The sequence below is a fragment of the Polypterus senegalus genome, chromosome 15, assembly GCF_016835505.1.
Source record: "Polypterus senegalus isolate Bchr_013 chromosome 15, ASM1683550v1, whole genome shotgun sequence".
Lineage (NCBI taxonomy): Eukaryota > Metazoa > Chordata > Cladistia > Polypteriformes > Polypteridae > Polypterus > Polypterus senegalus.
Window position 1 is genome coordinate 123,043,657 of NC_053168.1, and position 21,165 is coordinate 123,064,821.

The following is a 21,165-nucleotide window of genomic DNA, read 5'->3' on the forward strand; positions in this document are numbered from 1 at the left end:
ATTTATTTAAAAACGGGCCACTAAAAATGTTAAGCTGTGGACCCACTATACCACAGTCTTTCATGTTGGGCCTTTGGTAGTGCATCTCTAGATTCCACCAAAAATAAGGTTATATTGTAATAAGTGTCTGATTGGCCCATTTTTCCTCCTGTTTTGGAATTCCAATAGCGGATGACCTTACGGTGAATGAGCAGCTGACAGGACCCCGTGCAGCCGGAGTCAATTCAATCCTGCCAAAGGAACACGGGAGCCAGTTCTTCTACTTACCGATCATCCGGCACAGTGACGAGGAGGTAAGATCATTCGGTGAATACATTTTCAGTACTGCCTTTTGTAATTGGTGGGAATTTCTGTGCTTTATAATTAAAATAATAATAAAACACCAAATGACTCCCATCATTATTCTTATTAAAACTCAGTAGACCACACTGGAATGGGGATACCAAGAGCCTGGGGAAGTTGTTTTTTTTTCCATCTGATTTCTGGTACCTGGGGGACTGACTTAGGTCAGTCAGGGTCATCTTGCAGGGAAGCTAGAAGACACCATCTCAAAATGGTGTGATCTGCTAACTCTGAAGTAGTCCTGCTGGAAACTGCAGTGGTGACCTGGAGCTGCATGCTTGGGAGGAATGACCTGATTACAGTAATCCCTCCTCGATCGCGGGGGTTGCGTTCCAGACCCCCCCGCGATAGGTGAAAATCGCGAAGTAGAAACCATATGTTTGTATGATTATTTTTATATATTTTAAGCCCTTAGAAACTCTCCCACACTGTTTATAAATATTCTCCGCACAGTTATACAGTAAACCCTTGTTTATCGCGGTTAATCCGCTCCAGACAGATAAATGAATTTCCACGAAGTAGGATTCTTTATTTATAAATCTAATCTTTTCGTAGTTAGAGCATAGAAAACCTGTTTACGACCTTCTAAATACGTTTTTTAACATTATTAGAGCCCTCTAGACATGAAATAACACCCTTTAGTCAAAAGTTTAAACTGTGCTCCATGACAAGACAGAGATGACAGTTCTTTCTCACATTTAAAAGAATGCAAACATATCTTCCTCTTCAAAGTGCGCGTAAGGAGCGGAGAATGTCAGAGAGAGAGTAAAGTAAACAATGAAAAATCAATAGGGCTGTTGCGCTTTTAAGTATGCAAGCACCGCGATAAAGCAGCGGCAATGAAGGGATCAATGCGAAGGTAGCCTTTCAGCATTTTTACAGGAGCGTCCCTATCTTCTAAGCAAACAGCCTCTGTGCAAAAAGCCCCTCTGCTCACATCTCCTCCGTCAAGCGCAGAGAACGTCAGAGAGAGAGAGCGCGAGATTAAAGCAAACAATCAAAAAATCAATAAGTGTGCTTTTGGACGCACCTCGATAAAGCGGCATTTCTTAGAGGAGCGTCTGTATCCACTAGGCAAACAGCACCTCTGCTCACAGCCACTCCGTCAGGCGCAGAGAATGTCAGAGAGGGTGAGATAGAGGCAGAGACAAGCAAACAATCGAGCAAAGCGCAGGAGGCATATCTTATAGCATTGAGGAGTTTTAGTTAATATGTAATACGTGCTCTGATTGGGTAGCTTTTAAGCCATCCGCCAATAGCGTCCCTTGTATGAAATCAACTGGGCAAACAAACTGAGGAAGCATGTACCATAAATTAAAAGACCCATTGTCCGCAGAAATCCGCGAATCAGCAAAAAATCCGCAATATACATTTACATCTGCTTACATATAAAATCCGCGATAGAGCAAAACCGCGAAAGTCAAAGCGCGATACAGCAAGGGATCACTGTAATCTGAATCTAAGTGTTAAGCCATTATTGAATGTCGTGGATTGTCTACAAAACACACATGGCATTTACCTTGATCTGAAGGTCAGTGATCACCTCTATGGACATGAGGTACATTCTGCACACGGAGGATGGTGATTCAGTCTTACCACGTTAAAACAAACAGGCTTACCACCCCTTACCGGTGTCAGATTAGGGAAGGAGAGCACAGTGGTCCCGCAGGAGACAAAAGCGGTGTCAAAAGAGCCACAAAAAGGTTTGGGTCAGCCTCCCGTGTACTTGAACCCAGCTACAAAAATTGGTAAATAAAAATTGTACAGTAGTGTACAGACTGGAGTTCAAAACAGAACTAACTGGGTGAAGTAAAGATGGCAGTATTAAAACAAGGCAGAGGAAGTGATGTCACCTGGGGATCGTCACTGGAACCGGAAGTGACGTCATCAGGGCCAGGCAGAATTTCCTGAAACTGGTCTGCAGTGGAAAGAGAGAAAGGTTTAGCGCACTCCGCCACCCCCTGGTCTGGCATGGAATTACCCTCATTTGAGCCCTGTAGCTGCCTCCCATGTGCATGTGTGTGACAGCGGGTTTGTTAAATGAATAACTAATACTCCAGGCACCCAAACTCCAACACAGACATACCCAGACACAGATCTTGCCACACAACACGACTTTATTACTGTGGTGAAGCGCCTTTTTCTCGTTCCCCGCTGTACCACAGTTCCCACGTACCAAACACAAGGCAACACAGTCCTTCTTTCTTCCTTTCTCTTCCTCGTTCCATCTCCACTCCGCTTCGTCCCTCTTGTTCCTGACTCTGGCTCTCTCTGCGAGGCAGCTGGCTCCTTTTTTAAGCCACACTAAGGACCATTCAAGTGGCTCATTAGGGAAGTCTGGAATTACTCCCAGGTGTGGCGGATGCCCAAAGTAGGGCTCTGCAGGTCCCACAGCTCCCCCTGGTGGCGTCCACGGAACCCAACAGGACTATGCCGATGAATAGCAATTCCCATACAGCCCTGTGGGAATCTGAGGTGCCATGCCAAGTAGCAGTTTGAAGGAGACAGTGCCCTTCACAAGCCATCTCCCTCTGCCCTTTCTTCAAGGAGGTGATCCAGCTGTCCCTCACAAATGATACATTTTATTTGTATAGCGCCTTTCCCCATGGATGCAAGAAGCTGTATTAAACACTAAAGAAACAAATAACACTGGATGGAGCCTGCTGGCTGTCTGCATCTTTCTTGATAATCAACAATAAGATTTTAATTCAGACATGTTTGTTGCTTAAGTTGAATTTTACCACTTGCGGTCAGTTCATTCATACACTTGTGGAAGGCATTTAAAGAATTAGCAGTGATCTTTGGTGTGCATGTGTGGTTGAGTATATCAAATGTGTCTTGTGTTTTGTGCAACTCTCTGTTGCCTGCATGGTTTCTCCTGTTTTTGGTTGATGCTCTAATGCCTGGAATCATACAAGCTTCACTGTAAATTGAGGGACATTACTCTCATACTATATAATGTACTTGTGTGACCATTTCTAGAGTATTGTGTGCAATTCTGATCACCACAGTACAACAAAGACATAGCAGCGCTTGAAGTTATGCAGAGGAGAGCAACCAGGTGTATCCCAGGACTTAAGGACACATCTTACTGTGGCAGCCGTAGAGAATTAAACATGTTTAGTCTCAAAAGGAGAAAACGTGGAGACCTAATTCAAGTCTTCAAAATCCTCAACAGCATTGATAAAGTAGATCCAGCATAATTCATTCAAATGAATGGTGAATGACATACTCAAGGACTACAATGGACATTAAGGGGACATAAAGAGTTGTGGGAATCTGGAACAATCTAACAAGTTATGGAGTTAAAGGTAGAAACCTTGATAAGGAGTATCTGGATGAGATATTGAGACAGCTTAGCTATTAGCTAAACAAGTGAGCTTGATGGAGTGAATGGTCTCTCCTTTCATTTATCAAATTTATTATACTCTTATGAGCCACTTGCACTTTAAATACTACGTGGCATGTTTGTGCAGTTAAAGCTCAGGCAGATGGCACAGTGTGTCTGTAATGAGATGTCAGAATGTTCAAAATGCCCAGCGAAATAGGAAGGCAATGCTATATAAATATGCTACACAACAATTTGTAGTTAAACCAATAAAGTGATTTGCACTCTTCTCTTTTTTTCTAAGGTCTCGGCCTGTGCTTCTTGGGACTCTTCAATTCACGATTCATTACACTTAAACAGAGTAACACCACCAAACGAGCGGGTATATTTAATTGTGAAGGCCACCGTTCAGCTCAGCCACCCTGCTGCAGTGGAGTTAGTGCTGAGAAAGAGGATTGCAGTCAACGTTTACAACAAGCAGGTAAGTGAAAAGGCTAAATAAAATTAAAAGGCGGCATTTATGTGCCTCATCTGTTTTTATTTATTTATTTATTTATCTATTTATCTATCTTATCCATTGGTGTTTATAGGGATTGAGCTTTACAATGTTAAGATATTTTACATTTAATTACTTAGCACACTCTTTTATCGAAAGTGAGGGCACCATTATCATGGAAAACTTGGGACAGTTTGGGAAGTCCTACAGGACAAGGTTACCATATTGACCTTCACAAGTGAAAAGCCCTAAACCAAACAAAACAACACAAGACTAAAAAGCTACAAAGAACCTCCTATCAAGAGTGTTATCAATTAGAAAGTTATTCACTCAAACAGAGAGTCTTAAAACGCTTCTTCAACACACTGAGGAATTCTGCACTTTAGGGTGTACTCACACTGGCAATTCGTTCCGTACCTGAGCACGTTTGTCGACAAGTCTAGTTTGTTAGACACGCCAGGCCAACCGTACCACATTCAGTAGCGTTCAGGAGCCGTGTGATTGCTAAACATGCCCGAGCACGGAAAACGGACATGACGTTAATGATGCGACAAGTCAGATAGTGTAATTTTCATTTCATTCAGTATCTTTTGAGTTAAAAGCGGGTTTTTATTCTCACCTTACACATGAATGTGAATTGTAGTTGGCAAGAAAAGCTGCAAATTCCTCCCTTGACATCATTTGTCACCATGAAAATATTCTCTTGCGTGCGGCAAGAGTAACAACAAAACGCTGTGCTGCGAACTCAATGAATCTATAAGTGGGTAGAGTGTTATCCTGCCCTACATGAGTTCAGAACAACCACAAAACAAGTAAAATCATTTTGACATGCAGGCCGTCACTCCGTGTTCGGATCTTGTTTTGGCTTTACACAAAGTCACATGGTTAAGAAGAAAGCGTTAAAGCACAGTGTGAGTGCAGGCCAGCAGTGGTGACAATCACACTTGGGCACGGCGTAGAACAAAGGTGCCTAGTGTGAGTACCCCATTTGATGGAGGTAGGTGGTTCATTCCACCTGCTGAGGGAGCAACACATGACAAAAGTCTGGATTGACATTTGATGACACGTAGAGGTGACATCATCAGATTCTGTTCACTAGCACACCTGAATGGGCGAGAAGGAGCTCACAAGAGCCTCCATATACACAAGTGCTGGGCCATTCCTTATTCTGTAAGCAATCATCATGAATTTCAATGGAGTGGCCTGAAAAGAATAGTAACAGGCATCCATCCCAGCTGGTTGAATACAAGACATGCTGTTGCATTTTGAGTCATCTGCGGTGGCTTGGTAGTGCATGTAAGTACTCCTGTCATTTAGGAGTTGCAGTAGTGAAGATGTGAAGACCAACATCATGACCACAAGCTGTCCTGCATATGCCTTAAGATACAGCCTGATCTAGTGGATGTTATACAGAGTGAATCTGCGTGAACAAGATTCAGTTGCAATGTGGTCAGTGAAGCATAGCTGTTCATTGATCATCACCCCAAGGGTGTATACCAACTTGGTAGATGTTAGTTATAATGAGCCGACAGGAACAGATAGGGTGTTGAATAGGCAGACTGACTGCGATAACATGCCTGTTTTTGCCAGGCTGAGTAGGAGATGTATTTCTTCAGCAAGGCTGACATATCAATGAGCCATGCCTAAATTCTAGCACAGACCATGTTGTGCTCTGGAGGGAATGGCAGGTACAGCTCATTGTTATCAGCATAACACTGATATGAGAATCCATGGTACTGGATGACATGGCCTAGTGAGGCAGTGTAAAGAAGAAACAAGTGAGGGCCCAGCACCAACTCTTGGGGCACCCCCTGCATTTGTCTCATGCACTCTTGACATCTCCGCTTTCTAAGACACATGGTTGAGTGGCAGGACTCAAACCATATGAGAGCAGTCCCTGTGATGACTAGGTGAAAGAGGGTGGCAAGGAGGATGTGCTGGTTAACTGTGTCAAAGGCGTGGAAAAATTCAAGGGGGATGAGGTCAAATGAAATAGTGGTCCTGGCTAGCCCTAGCCAACCTGTAACGTGTCTACAACAGTCAGTAGATTCATCTTGGTGGAAATGCCCCTCTTTAAGCCCTGACTGATTAGACTCAAGGCATCTGTTCTGTAGAAGAAAAGAAGAAACTTGGTTAGTGTTGTGGATGAAAAGTAGTGGAGAGAGAGAGATTGATTACCTACTTAAGAAGGACCGAGAGAAGAGATTTTGAGAAGTGGAGCTATTAGGGCCAGTTTGAACATAATGCACATGTAGTACCCTGGTTGTGTAAGGTGTGGATGATGAGCGCAACTGCAGATATTAGTGAGGTGGGGATAGTCTTTGAGAGATGTGAGGGGATGGGGTCAAGTGGACCGGTTGTAGGGTCTGGGGTTCGCAATGCAGTGAGTGGAAAAGGTCCAAACACTTTACCAGTTTTGTGAGTTACAGGGGTGTGGAGTTATATCAGGCTAGAAAAGGAAACAAGAGTGTAGAAACCAGCATATTAAAGAATTATTTCTTCTTCCAAATGGAGTGTAATGAAAGCTAATCAAAGAGACTCTTTCTGGATAGTCGAAATCTCAGCCGTCCACACGTCACATTGTCATGGGCTGCTAATAGAAATAAAATAAAACACACCTAAAAAATTGTCACATGACTCAAATTGGGGCTTATAGATCAGAGAGAGCAATCAACAACTCGGGTCCCTTTCCAGGGTACATAATATAGAACGTGAATGGTTGCTTTAGTGGAATGTGGTGCTTTCTTTTAATGTTAAGTGTTCAGAAGCCATTGAGAAGGCTAACAGAATGTCAGGTTATATAGCACGATGTATGGAGTACACTGTGTGCACAATTATTAGGCAAGTTGTATTTTTAAGGATTAATTTTAATATGGAACAAACACAGTGCTATCAGTCAATCCAAAATGTTAATAAACCTGAAACCTGAATGTTTCACAATGGAAATGTGAGTGTGAACATCATCAGGGGAATACATATGTGCGCACAATTATTAGGCAACTATTAGTGTGCAGATTTATTATGCAACTAAAGGAAAAATGAAAATTTTCCCATCTCACTTGTTTATTTTCATCTGTTATAGTGAGAATAATAAACAAACACCTCAAAATTTACAAATAAACATCTCTGACATTTCAAAAAAAAAATAAATCAGTCAATCAATGACCAATATAGCCACCCTTCTTTCCAATAACAGTCATAAGCCTTTCCATTCATGGAGTCTGTCAGTTTCTTGATCTGTTGACGATCAGCTTTTTGTGGAGCAGTGACTACAGCCTCCCAGACACTCTTCAGAGAGGTGTATTGTTTTTCTCCCCCGTAAATCTAGCGTTTAAGAAGTGCCCACAAGTTCTCGATAGGGTTTAGGTCAGATGAGGAAGGGGGGCCATGTCATTATTCCTTCATCTTTAAGGCCTTTACTGGCTGGCCACGCAGTGGAGAACTTCGATGCAAGTGATGGAGCATTGGCCTGCATAAAAATCATGGTCTTTTTCCTGTATCACTGTTTGAAGAAAGTGTCTTCGAAAAACTGGCAGTAGGTTTGGGAGTTGATTTTGAGTTCATCTTCAATGCAAAAGGTCCAACTAGCTCATCTTTAAAAATACCAGCTCATACCAGTACCCCACCTCCACGTTGGAGTGGAGCTCTGTGCCCATTACTGATCCACAGGTCCATCCATCTGGTCCATCAAGAGTCACTCTCATCTCATCGGTCCATAAAACCTTTGAAAAAAATCTGTCTTCAGATATTTCTTGGCCCAGTTTTGACGTTTCAACTTATGTTTCTTGTTCAGTGGTGGTTGGGTTTCAGCCCTCCTTACCTTGGCCATGTCTTTGAGCACTGAACACCTTGTACTTCTGGGCACTCCAGGTAGGTTGCAGCTCTGGAATATGAAAGTACTGGAGGATAATGGGTTCCTGGTAGCTTCACGTTTGATTCTTCTCAAATCTTTGGCAGCTAATTTGCATCTTTTGTTCTCAACACGTTTCTTGCGACCCTGTTGACTATTTGCAACAAAATGTTTGATGGTTCTGTGATCACACACCAATATCTTAGCAATTCCAAAAGTGCTGCATCCCTCTGAAAGACTTTTTACAATTTTTGACTTTTCAGAGTCAGTTAAATCTCTTTTTTGGCCCGTTTTGCCCGAGGAAAACTAGCTGCCTAATAATTCTGCACACCTTGATATAGGGTGTTGATCTCCTTAGGCCACACCCTCCCTCATTACACAAATACACATCACCTGACGTGCTTAAATCCAATAAGCATTCGAGTTAATACAGCTTGGAGTTGGAATATACGCATTAAAAATGATGATATGCTCAAAATACTCACTTGCCTAATAATTTTGCACACAATGTACAAGTCACAGGAGGTTACGCTCAAGCTTTATAACCTCACTGGTTGGGCCTCATCTGGAGTACTGTGTGCAGTTTTGGTCTCCATGCTACAAAAAGGACAAAGCAGCACTATAGAAGGTCCAGAGAAGAGCGACTAGGCTGATTCCAGGGCTACAGGGGTTGAATTATGAAGAAAGATTAAAAGAGCTGAGCCTTTACAGTTTAAGTAAAATAAGACTAAGAGGTGACTTGATTGAAGTGTTTAAAATTATGTAGGAAATTAGTCCAGTGGATTGAGACTATTATTTTAAAATGAGTTCATCAAGAACACGTGGACACAGCTGGAAATTTCTTAAGGGTAAATTTCCTCACAAATATTAGAAAGTTTTTCTTTACACAAAGACCGATAGACACTTGGAATAAGCGACCAAGTAGTGTTGTAGACAGTAAGATGTTAGGGACTTTCAAAACTCGACTTGATGTTTTTTTGGAAGAAATAATTAGATAGGACTGGTGAGCTTTGTAGGGCTGAATGGCCTGTTCTCGTTGAGAGTGTTGTAATGTTCTAATGCCATCAGAAGTAAAAAAAGGTATTATATAGGTTGGCAAAACAAAGCCAGACAGCAATAAATGCTAGAAAAGAAGTGGGGAAGGCATTAGAGGCCAGGAAGGAAGCATTTTCAAGTTTAGCTATTGAGGGCAGGAAAGAACATGATTACAGTCACCAAGCAGATAGCAAAAGAAAGGAGATGGAATTGCCTGAAGGGAAACCGTGTGATTGATAGTAATAGGGTGAAACATCTGGAAATGTTACAACCAGAGGAGGACAATGTTAGTTGTGAGAAACCAAAAGAACTCTGCTGTGCATTCGCAAATGTCAGGGTTATAGGAGTGTTGAAGGGGCTGAGGAAGAGAGGTAAAGATGAGAGCACATCATGAGTGATGAAGTAAGTGTTGACAATAAGTCGATTGTGAGGGAAGCAGCGGTGCTGGCAAGTTGGAGAAGAATTGTTTTCAATTCAAGGTTCAAACACAAAGGAGTGAGGTTCTCATGGAGCGGTTAAGCTCTTGGGCATTGAAGAGTTCGAGATTGGGTGTCATGTTTAAGACAGGAAGAACCAATTTGATCATCGTTGTGAGGTAGTTGCAAAAAATGATGCATTTATAGATGAAAAGTAAGATTTACTCCGTACAGAAGATGTCCAGTTTTGAGAAAGATTGTACAGTATGTAGCGATAAGTAGCACATTTGTTTTCTGATAGGGAACACAGAACCTTCAAGTTAAGATTGTTATATTCACTAATCATGGCGCCCCAGAGTGGCAGAATGCCATATGCAAGAATTTCAACACATAACAATAATGACCCGATAAACTTATAAAGACGAAAATTTGTGTTAGCTCTATTAAACTTGGCCAATTATTGTGGAACTTTACGCAATGTTAGAGAGGACTGAGATAACAATAATCAGGTGAATGTGTACATTTTTGTGATAGCAAAACAGAAGTAAATTGATTTAAGGATAAACGATAGTTGCAGAGACCATAAGTCACGTGATATGATGAAATCGGCGAATATGGAATGCAAGGTAGAGGATGATTTGATGAAGAGATTCACAGTGGTGGAAGTGAACAGGAAGAAAACACGAAAGCAGTTTGAAGAAGCCAGGGATGGAAGTTGTGGTGAATAATACAAGGGGGTGTCCTGGCCTCCAAACAGACTTTGTGCTTTGACAGGCAGATGAACTCCTTTATTTATCCAAAACTCTATAGACTGTTGATTCTTTGTCCACAGGTTTATTGGAATTAAAGTGGCGATACTAAAACAGAGGAAAAACATGCAAAGTACTAAGTCTTTATATTAAACAACAAAAGTGTCATTCAAATGAAAATTACTGTGCCATTATACACACATTTTTAATAAACCACTCAAGGATTTACTTCTGTCTGCAAATATAAATAAAGGGAAAAGTAACTTTAAAGTAAAGGAATACATGCTAGCACAAGCAGGAAGATACGGGCAGGTGACAGCAGACTGTGTAGAAAAATGTATTCTTAAAATTGGTAATCTCTACGTATTAGAGAAGTATTATAAGCACATGGGACAGGTAGGCTATATATTTTACTAAGTATTAAGATGTAAGAGTAAGGATTGAAAAGGCTTATGTCTACATATATTTTTATTATTCTGTATGAGCTGCAAACCACCAGTAGTTCATTAAGCCAAAGGTTAGACGTGCAGGAGAGCTGGAGAAAGACGGGCCCCTCGCATGGAGAGAGAATGTGAACTCTTTGGCTGTAAATAATACTAGCAAGCGCCAAGCTAGTAAGGATAGGCCTTGTCAAACAAAAATAATGGACAGAGAGGTGTTTGACTCCCTCCTCTTTAGCTAAGAAATATTAGTAGAATTAAGTAGAGGCAAGATTAGAGCAGTGAAATGATAGCAGTCAGATGAGGATGAATAATGGCTTGTGTGATAAAAATTGTAATAAATGTAAGAGATGCCTATTGCTGCTCACTCATTCCCATCTTGAGTAAGTCTATATGTGCGCCATACAATAAATCTTGATTCTGCTTCCTGTCCTGAGACTCTGAGTGCTTTCAGTGGGGCTGAGGGTGTCCGCGCCAGCCTGCTTAAACAACTGTGACTAGTGCACTTCCATGCCCATGAACGGCAGCCTTCCTGATTCTAAACTAACTTCCTAATTACATCACATGACAGGAAGCAAGGGGAAGATAAAGAAAACATCAGATATACCAATACGATGGACCTAAACTGCAGATGTTAATAACTGAACAGGTTTAAGAAGTTGTAACAGAACAGTGGCGAACACAAAAATTCCCCAAATCAGGCAATAACTGGAAGTACAGGGTGGTCCAGATCTAATTATGCAGATCCGGATCATCTGGATGACTTTGATTTATGTGGTGATGATTCTAGTTCGGCGCAAAGACGATTTTTCATGTCGTCAGTTCGCACACTTCTCGATGGTCCATGATTTTTCGGGTGATTTTCTATGTAATAAACTTATTAAGTTATCGAGTAATGAAAATTGCATAATTAGATCTGGACCGCCCTATAGAGTGTAGTTATCAAATATTTCGCTAGATGTTTTATGCCTACTTGTCTGGTTAATCAGTCAGGCGAGTGGCATCATGCTATGTTGATCAAGTGTATATTTCTATTCTTTCTGGGCCGGATTAAGACACTTAGATGCCCTAAGAACTTAAAAGATTTTGGTACCCTGATATATATGAGCTTCACTCACTCTCAGTGGATGGCTGAACAGCACAGCCGACGTGACCAAGACAAGAATGATCACCTGAGCCTCAGTGGACTGTGTGGCAGTTACCAGTTTTAAATTTTCTTGTATTCCCAAGATTAATATACAGTATATCATTAACCTCTAGTATTGCTATTTGAATATTATTTTTATTATTGTATATATACTGCGGACACCAGGGGGCACTCCAGCTCCCCAAACACCTAACACAAGCAAGCACACAAGTTGAAAGCACAAAGAGTCTTATTGTGGGAAACTCTTCCACTATATGCATTTCTTGGCCCAACAGCCTCAAATGCAATAAAAGCACAAGAGGGCACACTCTTTGTCTTCTTTCTCTCTCGGCCGCTGCCTCCTCCACTCCTCCTCACAGGCATTGTCCACCTCCCTCTTGCCTCTGGCTCACCCATCTAAGACAGGCAGCTACCTTTATCTTCCACCTGGGAGTACTTCAGCTCTTCTGTACGTGTGGGTTGAGAAACACCATGAAATATGGCTCCCCAGGCTCTGAAGTACCCCCTGGCAGCATCCACGGAACCCAGCAAGGCTGAGTTGAAGAACTCCATGTCCCATGCTGCCCTGTGGGAATCTGAGACACTGCTGCAACCAGGGGGGCTCCCGTCTAGCACTCCAGGGGAGATAACGCCCTGTTCTCCTGCCTCCCCCGGTCCTTCCATCTCGTGGACGTCCCGACTGGGTAAGGCTGCCGACTGTCCCTTACAATATGTATGTAATTTTTGCATTTAATGTGGGAGCCCCTGCTTGTGAAACCTGGATCAGCTGCACCATTTGCAATTTTGCACAATGTGGTCCATGGTAAATCCATCAAAGGAAAATTTCTGTGGCGCCCCCTTCTTCCTTGATACCCTAAGTACTTGCTTAATAGCTAATCCAGCCCTTCTATTGTTTTTCCTACAATCAAGCAGGTGACTTGGGTGATGTTTTTTCACAAAGCCAACATAAAAAATTTTCAAGAGACAATGATAAACATGTTTTTCAACAATGATGGGCTTGTTCATAAACAGTTTTTTCCGTGTGGACAGACTGTTAATCAGTGACATTACGCAGAACTTCTAAAACGTCTATGGGAAAATATCTGCAAAAAATGTCCAGAAACGTGGTGCACCCAAAACTGTGGTTGGCACCATGACAGTGCACCTGCACACACTGCAATGTCAGTCAGAATTTTTGACCAATTAGTGCAAATTACCTTGGGGCCAGACTAGAAAAATGTGTAAATCATTATTAAAGAGGTCGCCGTTGCAGTAATGCAATTCAGTTCTGCTCTTTTGAAATGTGTGTTTCCGCTACTTGACATTCTAAGTGTTGCTGCTTATTCAGTTCTTCTTGTTTTATTTTTCAGAGTTTTACGCAAAGTCTCAAGAGGAGGATGTCTATGAAGAACATGCTTTACTCTTGTGGTGTTGCTTATGAAATAGTGTCCAACATACCAAAGGTAAGTAAAATAGGCAGTGTATGATAGTAAATGCAGTTCCGTTGTAACAGTCAGAATTTGTTGAGGTATGGATTCAAAAGTATACTGGAAACTGTTCCTGGAGAACTTTGGTCCTTGCCGACCTAATAGCATCTTGATGTTTCTGCGAACCTTTCTGACATGCATTCGTGTTGGGAACTTCCAGGGTGTCCTAATGGAGTAATATCTGGAGACCGTGAACTCGGCTCACTGTTATGTCTGTGGAACCAGCTTGAGATGACGTGTGCTTTGCATGTAATCTGCTTTGTAGAAATGAAGTGTTTGGCCTTGAAGAGAGAAACATATTTAGCAGCAAATTTTATGTACACTGAGACAATTCAAATGAGACTAAAACCAGTGGCACATTACGTGACTTCTAGTCATGGGCCTTGTCAGACTTGACAACTGCATTTCCTGATCTCATCCACCAAGTATGTCAGATTACATGACTAGAAATCACAAGCCATGACAAATTATACACCTGCATGACAACTTCCAGCACAGTTTCACATTTCTAAATTACAGTGTCATGCACACGTTCCCTTTTCTGACAGAGCTGGTGACTGTGCAAAGTTTTAACACTAGAATTACTAGAGCCTACGAAAAAACTCGTAGATCCGTCCCACCTTAAAACACTTTGCACCTCTCCGTCAGCGTCTTTTGTCCTTTAAATGTGTGGATAAGCAGCAGACAGCAAGCAGCCTACTATCACATCCCCCCACCCCGCACAGTTGTCTCAGCTCAAGTCTGTTTACCTGTGTGTCAGTTGCTTAGAGTTGTATAGAGTAAGAAGTCAATCAAAATGACAACTTTTATAAATACTATATTGTTAACCTTTACAAGTATCATAAATTACATCGACTGTTACAGACTGGAATCAAATGTATGTTTTTATTTTAAAATAGAAAGAATACGAGCAGCTCACTTCTCAAAATGGACTCATCCAGGATCGAACCCGTGAAGCTTTGATTACCAGTCAACAGTTGATACCGTTGTGCCACTGAAGCTGTCGTAGCAACTATGTGTCAATGTCGCACCCTGCTTTTTCTGCAGTTATATTTTTGAATGGAAGCATATTAGTTCTGTTATTTTTGTACCTTTTGTGAAAGTGTTTCTTTGATATTTGGAATTCAGGCTTCACACATTATACACTTCATGTCTACATTTTGTCAATTATTACTAAAACATGAAAAATGTTTCTGTTTTAACAATGTGTTTACATAGATCGTTGTAGACACGGAACACACATGAAATGCAAGTGTTCCAAATAACGATATAGTATTTATAAAAGGTGAAATTTTGCTTGACTTCTCACTCTGTACAACTCTAAGCAACTGACATGCAGGTAAACAGACTTGAGCTGAGAAAACTGCAGGGTGGGGGATGTGATAGCAGGCTGCTTGCTGTCTGCTGCTTATCAACACATTTAAAGGACACAAGACGCTGACGGAGAGGTGCGAAGCAATTTAAGGTGGGACAGATCTACAAGTTTATTCGTAGGCTCTGGTAATTCTAGTGTTAAATGTATAAAGAGTTCGCCCACAATCTTGGTTTTCTTTCTTTCTTTCTTTCTTTCTTTCTTTCTTTCTTTCTTTTCATGGTATGTAAAATATGAGACATCAGACAGACAAGTTTCTTTTCTGTATCCTCTTTGCTGAATTTTATGCATTGTACTTCTGGGTGAGTGCTTTTGGTTGTCTGCTTTTGCATACACACAAGTCCACCAGTAAATCCTGAGACAAAAGCAAACCTTGGCAAACAGGCTTTTAAATTTCAAATTTCTTTAAATGTCCCAATTATATCAAAATCATAATAATAGTACATTTTATTTATATAGCACTTTTCTCATGCTCAGTGTCTCTGAAGACAAAGAAGAACCATCAAACTATTAGCTTGAGAAACCAGTCTACAAGAATCTTTACAAAAAAGAGGATTTAGGTGAAAGCAATGAAAGGCAGAACAAGGCAAAAGGTTTGCTAAAAAAATAAACCCTTATTACAAATCCAGTAATTGTAACCCAAGACAGGAGCAGAAATTAAAAAGTTAGTAGAAAAACAGTACTCATAAAATGATGCACTTTTTAAAAATATAACCATAATGAACCAGTGAACCTCCTCAGCCTCACAATATATAGCCTGAGGGCTGTCCTTCAGACTTGACATCAGAGTGGCCCCGCCTCTCTGGGGGTTCCACCCACAAAGCAAAGGGGACAAAAGAGAACAAGTTGTAAATAATAACTAAATAGAATGATGGTTACAAAAGTTTATATACGTAATAAGCTTCTGAAAAAATAGTACTGTACTTTAACAAAAAAAATAATAATTTTAATTAAATTAACTGGGGAACATACACCGGCTAACACGCTCTCTGGCTCTCTCTGTGATTTTTTTACCTGACAATGCAAGCCGAATTAAAAGTATGGATACCCTTGTCTTCTCATTTCTTAACTTGATTTCTTTTGTTTTAAAAAAACAGGCATCTGAGGAGACAGAAGACAGGGAAACGTTGGCACTCATGGCAGCGAGAGAGGAAAGCGAGGGTTCGGCAGACGGAGAGACGTACATTGAGAAGTATACACGTGGAGTGTTGGAGGTGGAGAACATACTGAGTCTGGAGCGACTTAGACAGGTAAAGCAAAAATGTTTTAAAGGCAGCTGAGCCCCACTAACGTTTTTATTGAAAAGTGATGTTCTGGTGCTTGTGACGATGTGGGTTCTGGCTCCACACTCCCTTTGATGTTTGGGAACCCTTGAACCCAACACCATCGATAATGTTACCAAGTGAGCTAGTCAATGGAGGCAAATTGAGCATCTGAGCAAGGGGATGGTTGAAAGTACAAAAGTGCTTTTATTAAAACAGTCAACAAAAACAGTGTTCCATAAACAGTGCAGTTCATTCAATAAATAATCCACAAAATGAAAACGTGGAGTAAAACCAATAAATAAAAAAAAAAACCAATCCTTTAAAACGTGAGGTTAAATCTTCTTATGGAAGCAGTCTCAAAACACTAACCAATCCGGTGCTTTTCTGTTAGCGTCTCACCTGCTAATCCCGTTTGGGCCAAGCAGCAGGCAAGACGCTCTCTGCAGCTGCCCTCCTGAAACACACACATGAGACTGGAGACCTCCCGATCCCTGGCTTCGGTATGGCACTCATCCCAGTCTCGGAGAACTTGGTTTCCAACCAACGTCCAGGTCGCCCACGTTGGGGATTCCAGCACCAAGTCTCCGACTTCCGCTGCCTTCCATGGCCTCTCTGCGGCCAGTCGCCTTCCCTGGTCACTCCCGCTACCTGATCGCTCAGCGGGAGCGACATCAACACAAACACCTGGGTGTCGGCTTAACACCCAGCTTCCACGCAGCTGTCCACGAGCGCTCGATCGAGCGCTCACCACACTCACGCACCGCCTGCTTCTTCTCCTGCTCCCGGTAACCTCCGTCCTCTCCTTTCCTTTTTTCTCTCTCCATTTTTTTTCCTCCCTTTAAAACCGACTCGCGCTTCTTTTTAAAATGACGAGGGCCACAGCAGCTGCAGCATTAGCCACGGGACAATCATGAATGTGGGCAGTTCCTCACCTGTGCACTAGGTGAGAAACGCCCACACCCTACGGATCGTCCAGCGGCCCACTATGGCCTAACGTCCCCTCGCTAAGCCGCGAGCACATTGATTATTTATTTAAAAAATGGCCTGTGCTCAGTGAGCTGTGGACCCTTAACACCACAGTGCTTTTTTGAAACAACTTGTTAATGAAGGAGATCAAGCCAACATTTTCTTTGAATGGACTACAAATCTGTTCCTGGCATACAGCTAAAGCAGGAAAGCTACCAGGAATATTAAATATGAAAATAAAAACACAAATGAAGAAAGCTAACTTTGTTCAAATCTAACTTTGTTCAAATCTAACTTTGTTTTGTTTCATACAAATTATACATACAATACAATAAATAGTGAAATGCTTAATTGTTCAAATCCAATGACGATACCTTTAAGAAGAATATGAAAGGACAGTAACACTAATGCATGACCTTATAAATATAAAAAATAATGAATATAATTTTAAGTATATAATAAATAAGTAAATTAATCTAACAGAGTTGACAAGACCATGTAGTTCTGGTCATTTCCTTATTCAACATGCCTATGGGCTGTGCACAGAAGTCCTCCTCGGTCTCTCTCTGTTGGACTTTAGGTAGTGGTAGCACTTACCTGCCCACAGCACAGAGAAGAAACCATTGATGAGATGGCTGGTGTCATTGATTATTTGCTTTGCCCTGGTTGGACATCACTTGGTATACTGTAGATGTCCTAGCAGTTAGGGAAGGCACACCCAGCCGACCACAACACTCTCTGAAGTGCCTTGCCAGCTTGCTTTTCCTAAACCAGGCAGTAATACTTAACCCTAACCCTAATCCATCAGAATACTTTCAAACGTGGATGTGTAGAAGTACTTTAGTAATTGGGAAGGCAGCCTATAATCTCTGGGGCATCTGAGGTGGTAAAGACATTGTTGTGCCTTCTTTACCAAAGTTTTGGTGTGTTTGTACCAGGTTAGATCTTCTGTGATGTGGACACCAAGGTGTCTGAAACATAATAGTTTTATGATGTATGAGCCAAATCCTTTGCAAACTGACCTTCTTTATTGAAGGTCGTGTGCATTGATGAAGACTAAGATTTAATTGAATTCCTCTGATTTTTTTTTTTTTTGGCCCGTTGTCAAGTCAAATTACGAGCAAGAACTACTCTGTTCAATGGTTGTATGGACTGGTTGTTGGGCAAGGTCGAGGGGATCAGCATCTGTGGGGCATCTGTTGGTGAAGAAAAATTCATGGATCTTGATTTTGCTGTTGATGCTGTGATCTTCGCGGAGTCAATGGAGGCTCTGATCAGGATGCTCGAGAGACTGAGTGAGGGGTCTGAGTGTCTGGGCGTGTCCTGGATAAAAACCAACATCCAGGCCTTAATGACCTTTTGGGCACAGCCATCAACAGTGTGTCTGTCTGTGGAGAGAATGTTGACCTTGTCGAGAGGATTACTTACTTCGGCAGTGACATTCATGTCTCTGGTGACTCTTCCTATGAAGTCAGTAGATGGATTAGGAGAGCATGGGGGGTGATGAGGTCACTGGAAAGGAGTGTGTGGCACTCCCAATATCTCTGCAAAAGGAAGAAGGTGCAAGTCTTTAGAGTCCTGGTGCTTCCTGTCTTGCTATATGGTTGCGAGACATGGACACTATCCAGTGACCTGAGACGAAGACTGGACTCCTTTGGTACTGTGTCTCTCTGGAAAATCCTTGGGTACAGTTGGTTTGGCTTTGTGTTGAATGAGCAGGTGCTCATGGAGTCCCGAATGAGTCACATTACCTGCATTGTGACGGAGCGACAGTTACGGCACTACGGCCATGTGGCACATTTCCCTGAGGGTGATCTGGCTCATAAGATCCTCATTGTTGGGGCCCTGAGTGGCTGGACCAGGCCAAGGGGTCACCCACATAACACCTGGCTGCGGCAGATAGAGGGTCATTTCTGGAGGGTAGGAGTGGACCCCGTGTCTGCCTGGGGGGTTGCCAACTGGGATCTCGAGTTGTTTCATCGTGTAGTGGGTACGGCAACGCACTGTACCAGTGCATGCTTCCCAACTTGACTTGACAAGTGAAAGTCAAGTCAAACTTTATTTATAAGGTACATTAACAACAGCCGAAACTGAACCAAAGTGATGTACAAGAAAGGGTAAGAGAGGCAGTTAAATATATATATATATATATATCACTTAACACAAGAACTGATTTTAAGGTTTGATTGAATATCCGCAATCTTAGACAAAGTTTTACCACCACAATGGCAGTTTAAATAAGGTCACACTGATGAATATGCAATTGATAACCATCCAACGCATCGGGGCCTGTAGGACAAGAAAATGGTGTCATCAGTAAGAAAACAACATAGCATTGCGGTAGTTCCTACATATGACATAAAACAAATTAAAATTAGCTCAAAGGCAAAATACAAAGAAAATAACAATGCATCCAGGAATTTCTTTATTTTTTTGTACATATGAGAATAACCTTTGAATATGAACATCCAGAAGATGTGATAGATTGACTCTGTATAAGGGTTGGGGTGTACTTGAGTGGGTCCTTCAATGGTTTGATGTCCCCACCAGTGTTGGCCCCAGCCTCTGTGACCCCTGAATTTACCTTAAATGGATTTGAGAAGGTTATGTTAAATTATATATAGTAGCTTTCTCAAAACCAGAGTTGCTCAGTTTTGCACGTTTTTGTTCCAATCCAGTTTCTTAGTTAGCTGCTTTCCTCAAGTAATATTTCTGTGCTTTATTTAAATAAACTCTCACTTCTTCAGTGCTTCTTAGCTGCATTCTCTGTTTCTAATTACTTCCTGTTTTCTTAACCAGCTGCTTATTAACAGTGAGACACAAATGACAAAGGAGCCGGCAGGTCATCACCTGACTTGGTCCCACCCGTGTGTGTTCATCTGTGCTAATAAAATGTATGTAAAGAAAAAAAGTGAAGGATTGAAAACTCCTAATCTACTCCAGGCTAAAAATCGTTTGGATGGTATTCTCAGAAAGGAAAAAAATGTACAGTAACAGTGAATTGATGTGACATAATAGAAGTACTAACAAGCTATAAAATCAAATACATTTTGTCTTCTGTAAGGATTAGCTTGTGTTTGAACAACTGGGCTGAGCAAACACCTGCAGCCACTGTGGCCATCCAGGCCTAAACTTGAGTACCCTTGTTTCACTTCACCTTAGCATTCAGTATCATTTTTAAGGCTGTGTACTTTAGTTATTATGTTGTTAATCATTTTATTATTTTTTATAGGCTGTCACTGTTAAAGAAGCACTTTCTGCAAAAGGCAAACACATTCGGAGGAGTATCAGTACACCCAACGTTCATCATGTAAGAGCCATTTTCTAATCAACTAATAAAATGAGTGATCTTCTCAAATGCACAGTAACATGAACTGTTTTTAATGCCATCTATGTCCTTAGCTGCTGGTAATTTCCATTTAATTACTTTTTTTCTCGATAATAGCTCCTAAGCTGGCATCTGAAGCTCTATGTTCAGTTTTACTCTAATTCAGGGGAGACATGTGCTGCAAAGAGGATGTCTCTTTCAGAAATGATAATACAGAATCGGCATAGTGCTTCAGAGAACTGTAAAACTGAATGAAAAGTCCACGGTTTAGCCTTCTCTCGTTACAGTGATGCTTTACAAACTATGCAAATCAGCCCAGATGTCCCTGTCCCCAGCTACGGATTCCAGCTGTTCATTGGGAATCTTAGGCATTTCCAAGTCAGTCAAGAGTTATAATCCCTGCAGTGTGACCTGGGTCTGCAGCAAGGTCTCCACACATTGGGAGTGCCTAAAGAAGCTCCATGGTGGCATCCCTACTTCATGCTCAACCCACCTTAACTGGCTGCTGTCAATTCAAAGGAGCAGCGACTCTACTCTGAGACTTTCCTTGAATTGCTGAGCTTCTCCCCCTATCGTAGATTTGTCAACCTAGTAGTGCAGCGAAGAAGCCTCATTTCCACTGCTTGGGCTCAGGATTTCATTTTTTAGGTCATTACCCACAACTCATGACCATAATTGAGAACAGGAATGTAGCTCTACCAGTAAATCGAGAGTTTTGTCTTTAGACTTGGCTTCCACTTCATCAACACGGACCAGACCATCAGCCACTGTTCCAATCATCTTGTCAATCTCGCGTTTCCTTTACTCGTCACCTGTGAACAAGAGCCTGAGATACTGGAAATCCTCCACGAAGGACAGTTGTTCACCGCTTACCTGGAGAGAGCAATCTACCGTTTTCCTGAGAGACAACCATGACCTCAGACTTGGAGGTGCCAGTCATCTTCCTAGCCCCTCCACACTCTGCA

General features: G+C 41.7%; 1 protein-coding gene across 6 annotated transcripts in view; it reads left to right on the forward strand.

Annotated features, from left to right (window-relative positions):
- kif13a (kinesin family member 13A) overlaps window positions 1–21,165 on the forward strand; it is a 231,391-nt gene that overhangs the window by 186,959 nt on the left and 23,267 nt on the right. For all 6 annotated transcript variants that reach the window (XR_005630696.1, XM_039737010.1, XM_039737011.1 and 3 more), the window contains 5 exons: window positions 169–293; window positions 3,975–4,151; window positions 13,153–13,245; window positions 15,739–15,891; window positions 20,105–20,182. Coding sequence is in view for 5 of the 6 variants with exons in the window: in XM_039737010.1 (XP_039592944.1) it covers window positions 169–293; window positions 3,975–4,151; window positions 13,153–13,245; window positions 15,739–15,891; window positions 20,105–20,182 (626 nt within the window). In the remaining variant the exon portion in view is untranslated. The remainder of the gene's footprint in view (window positions 1–168; window positions 294–3,974; window positions 4,152–13,152; window positions 13,246–15,738; window positions 15,892–20,104; window positions 20,183–21,165) is intronic.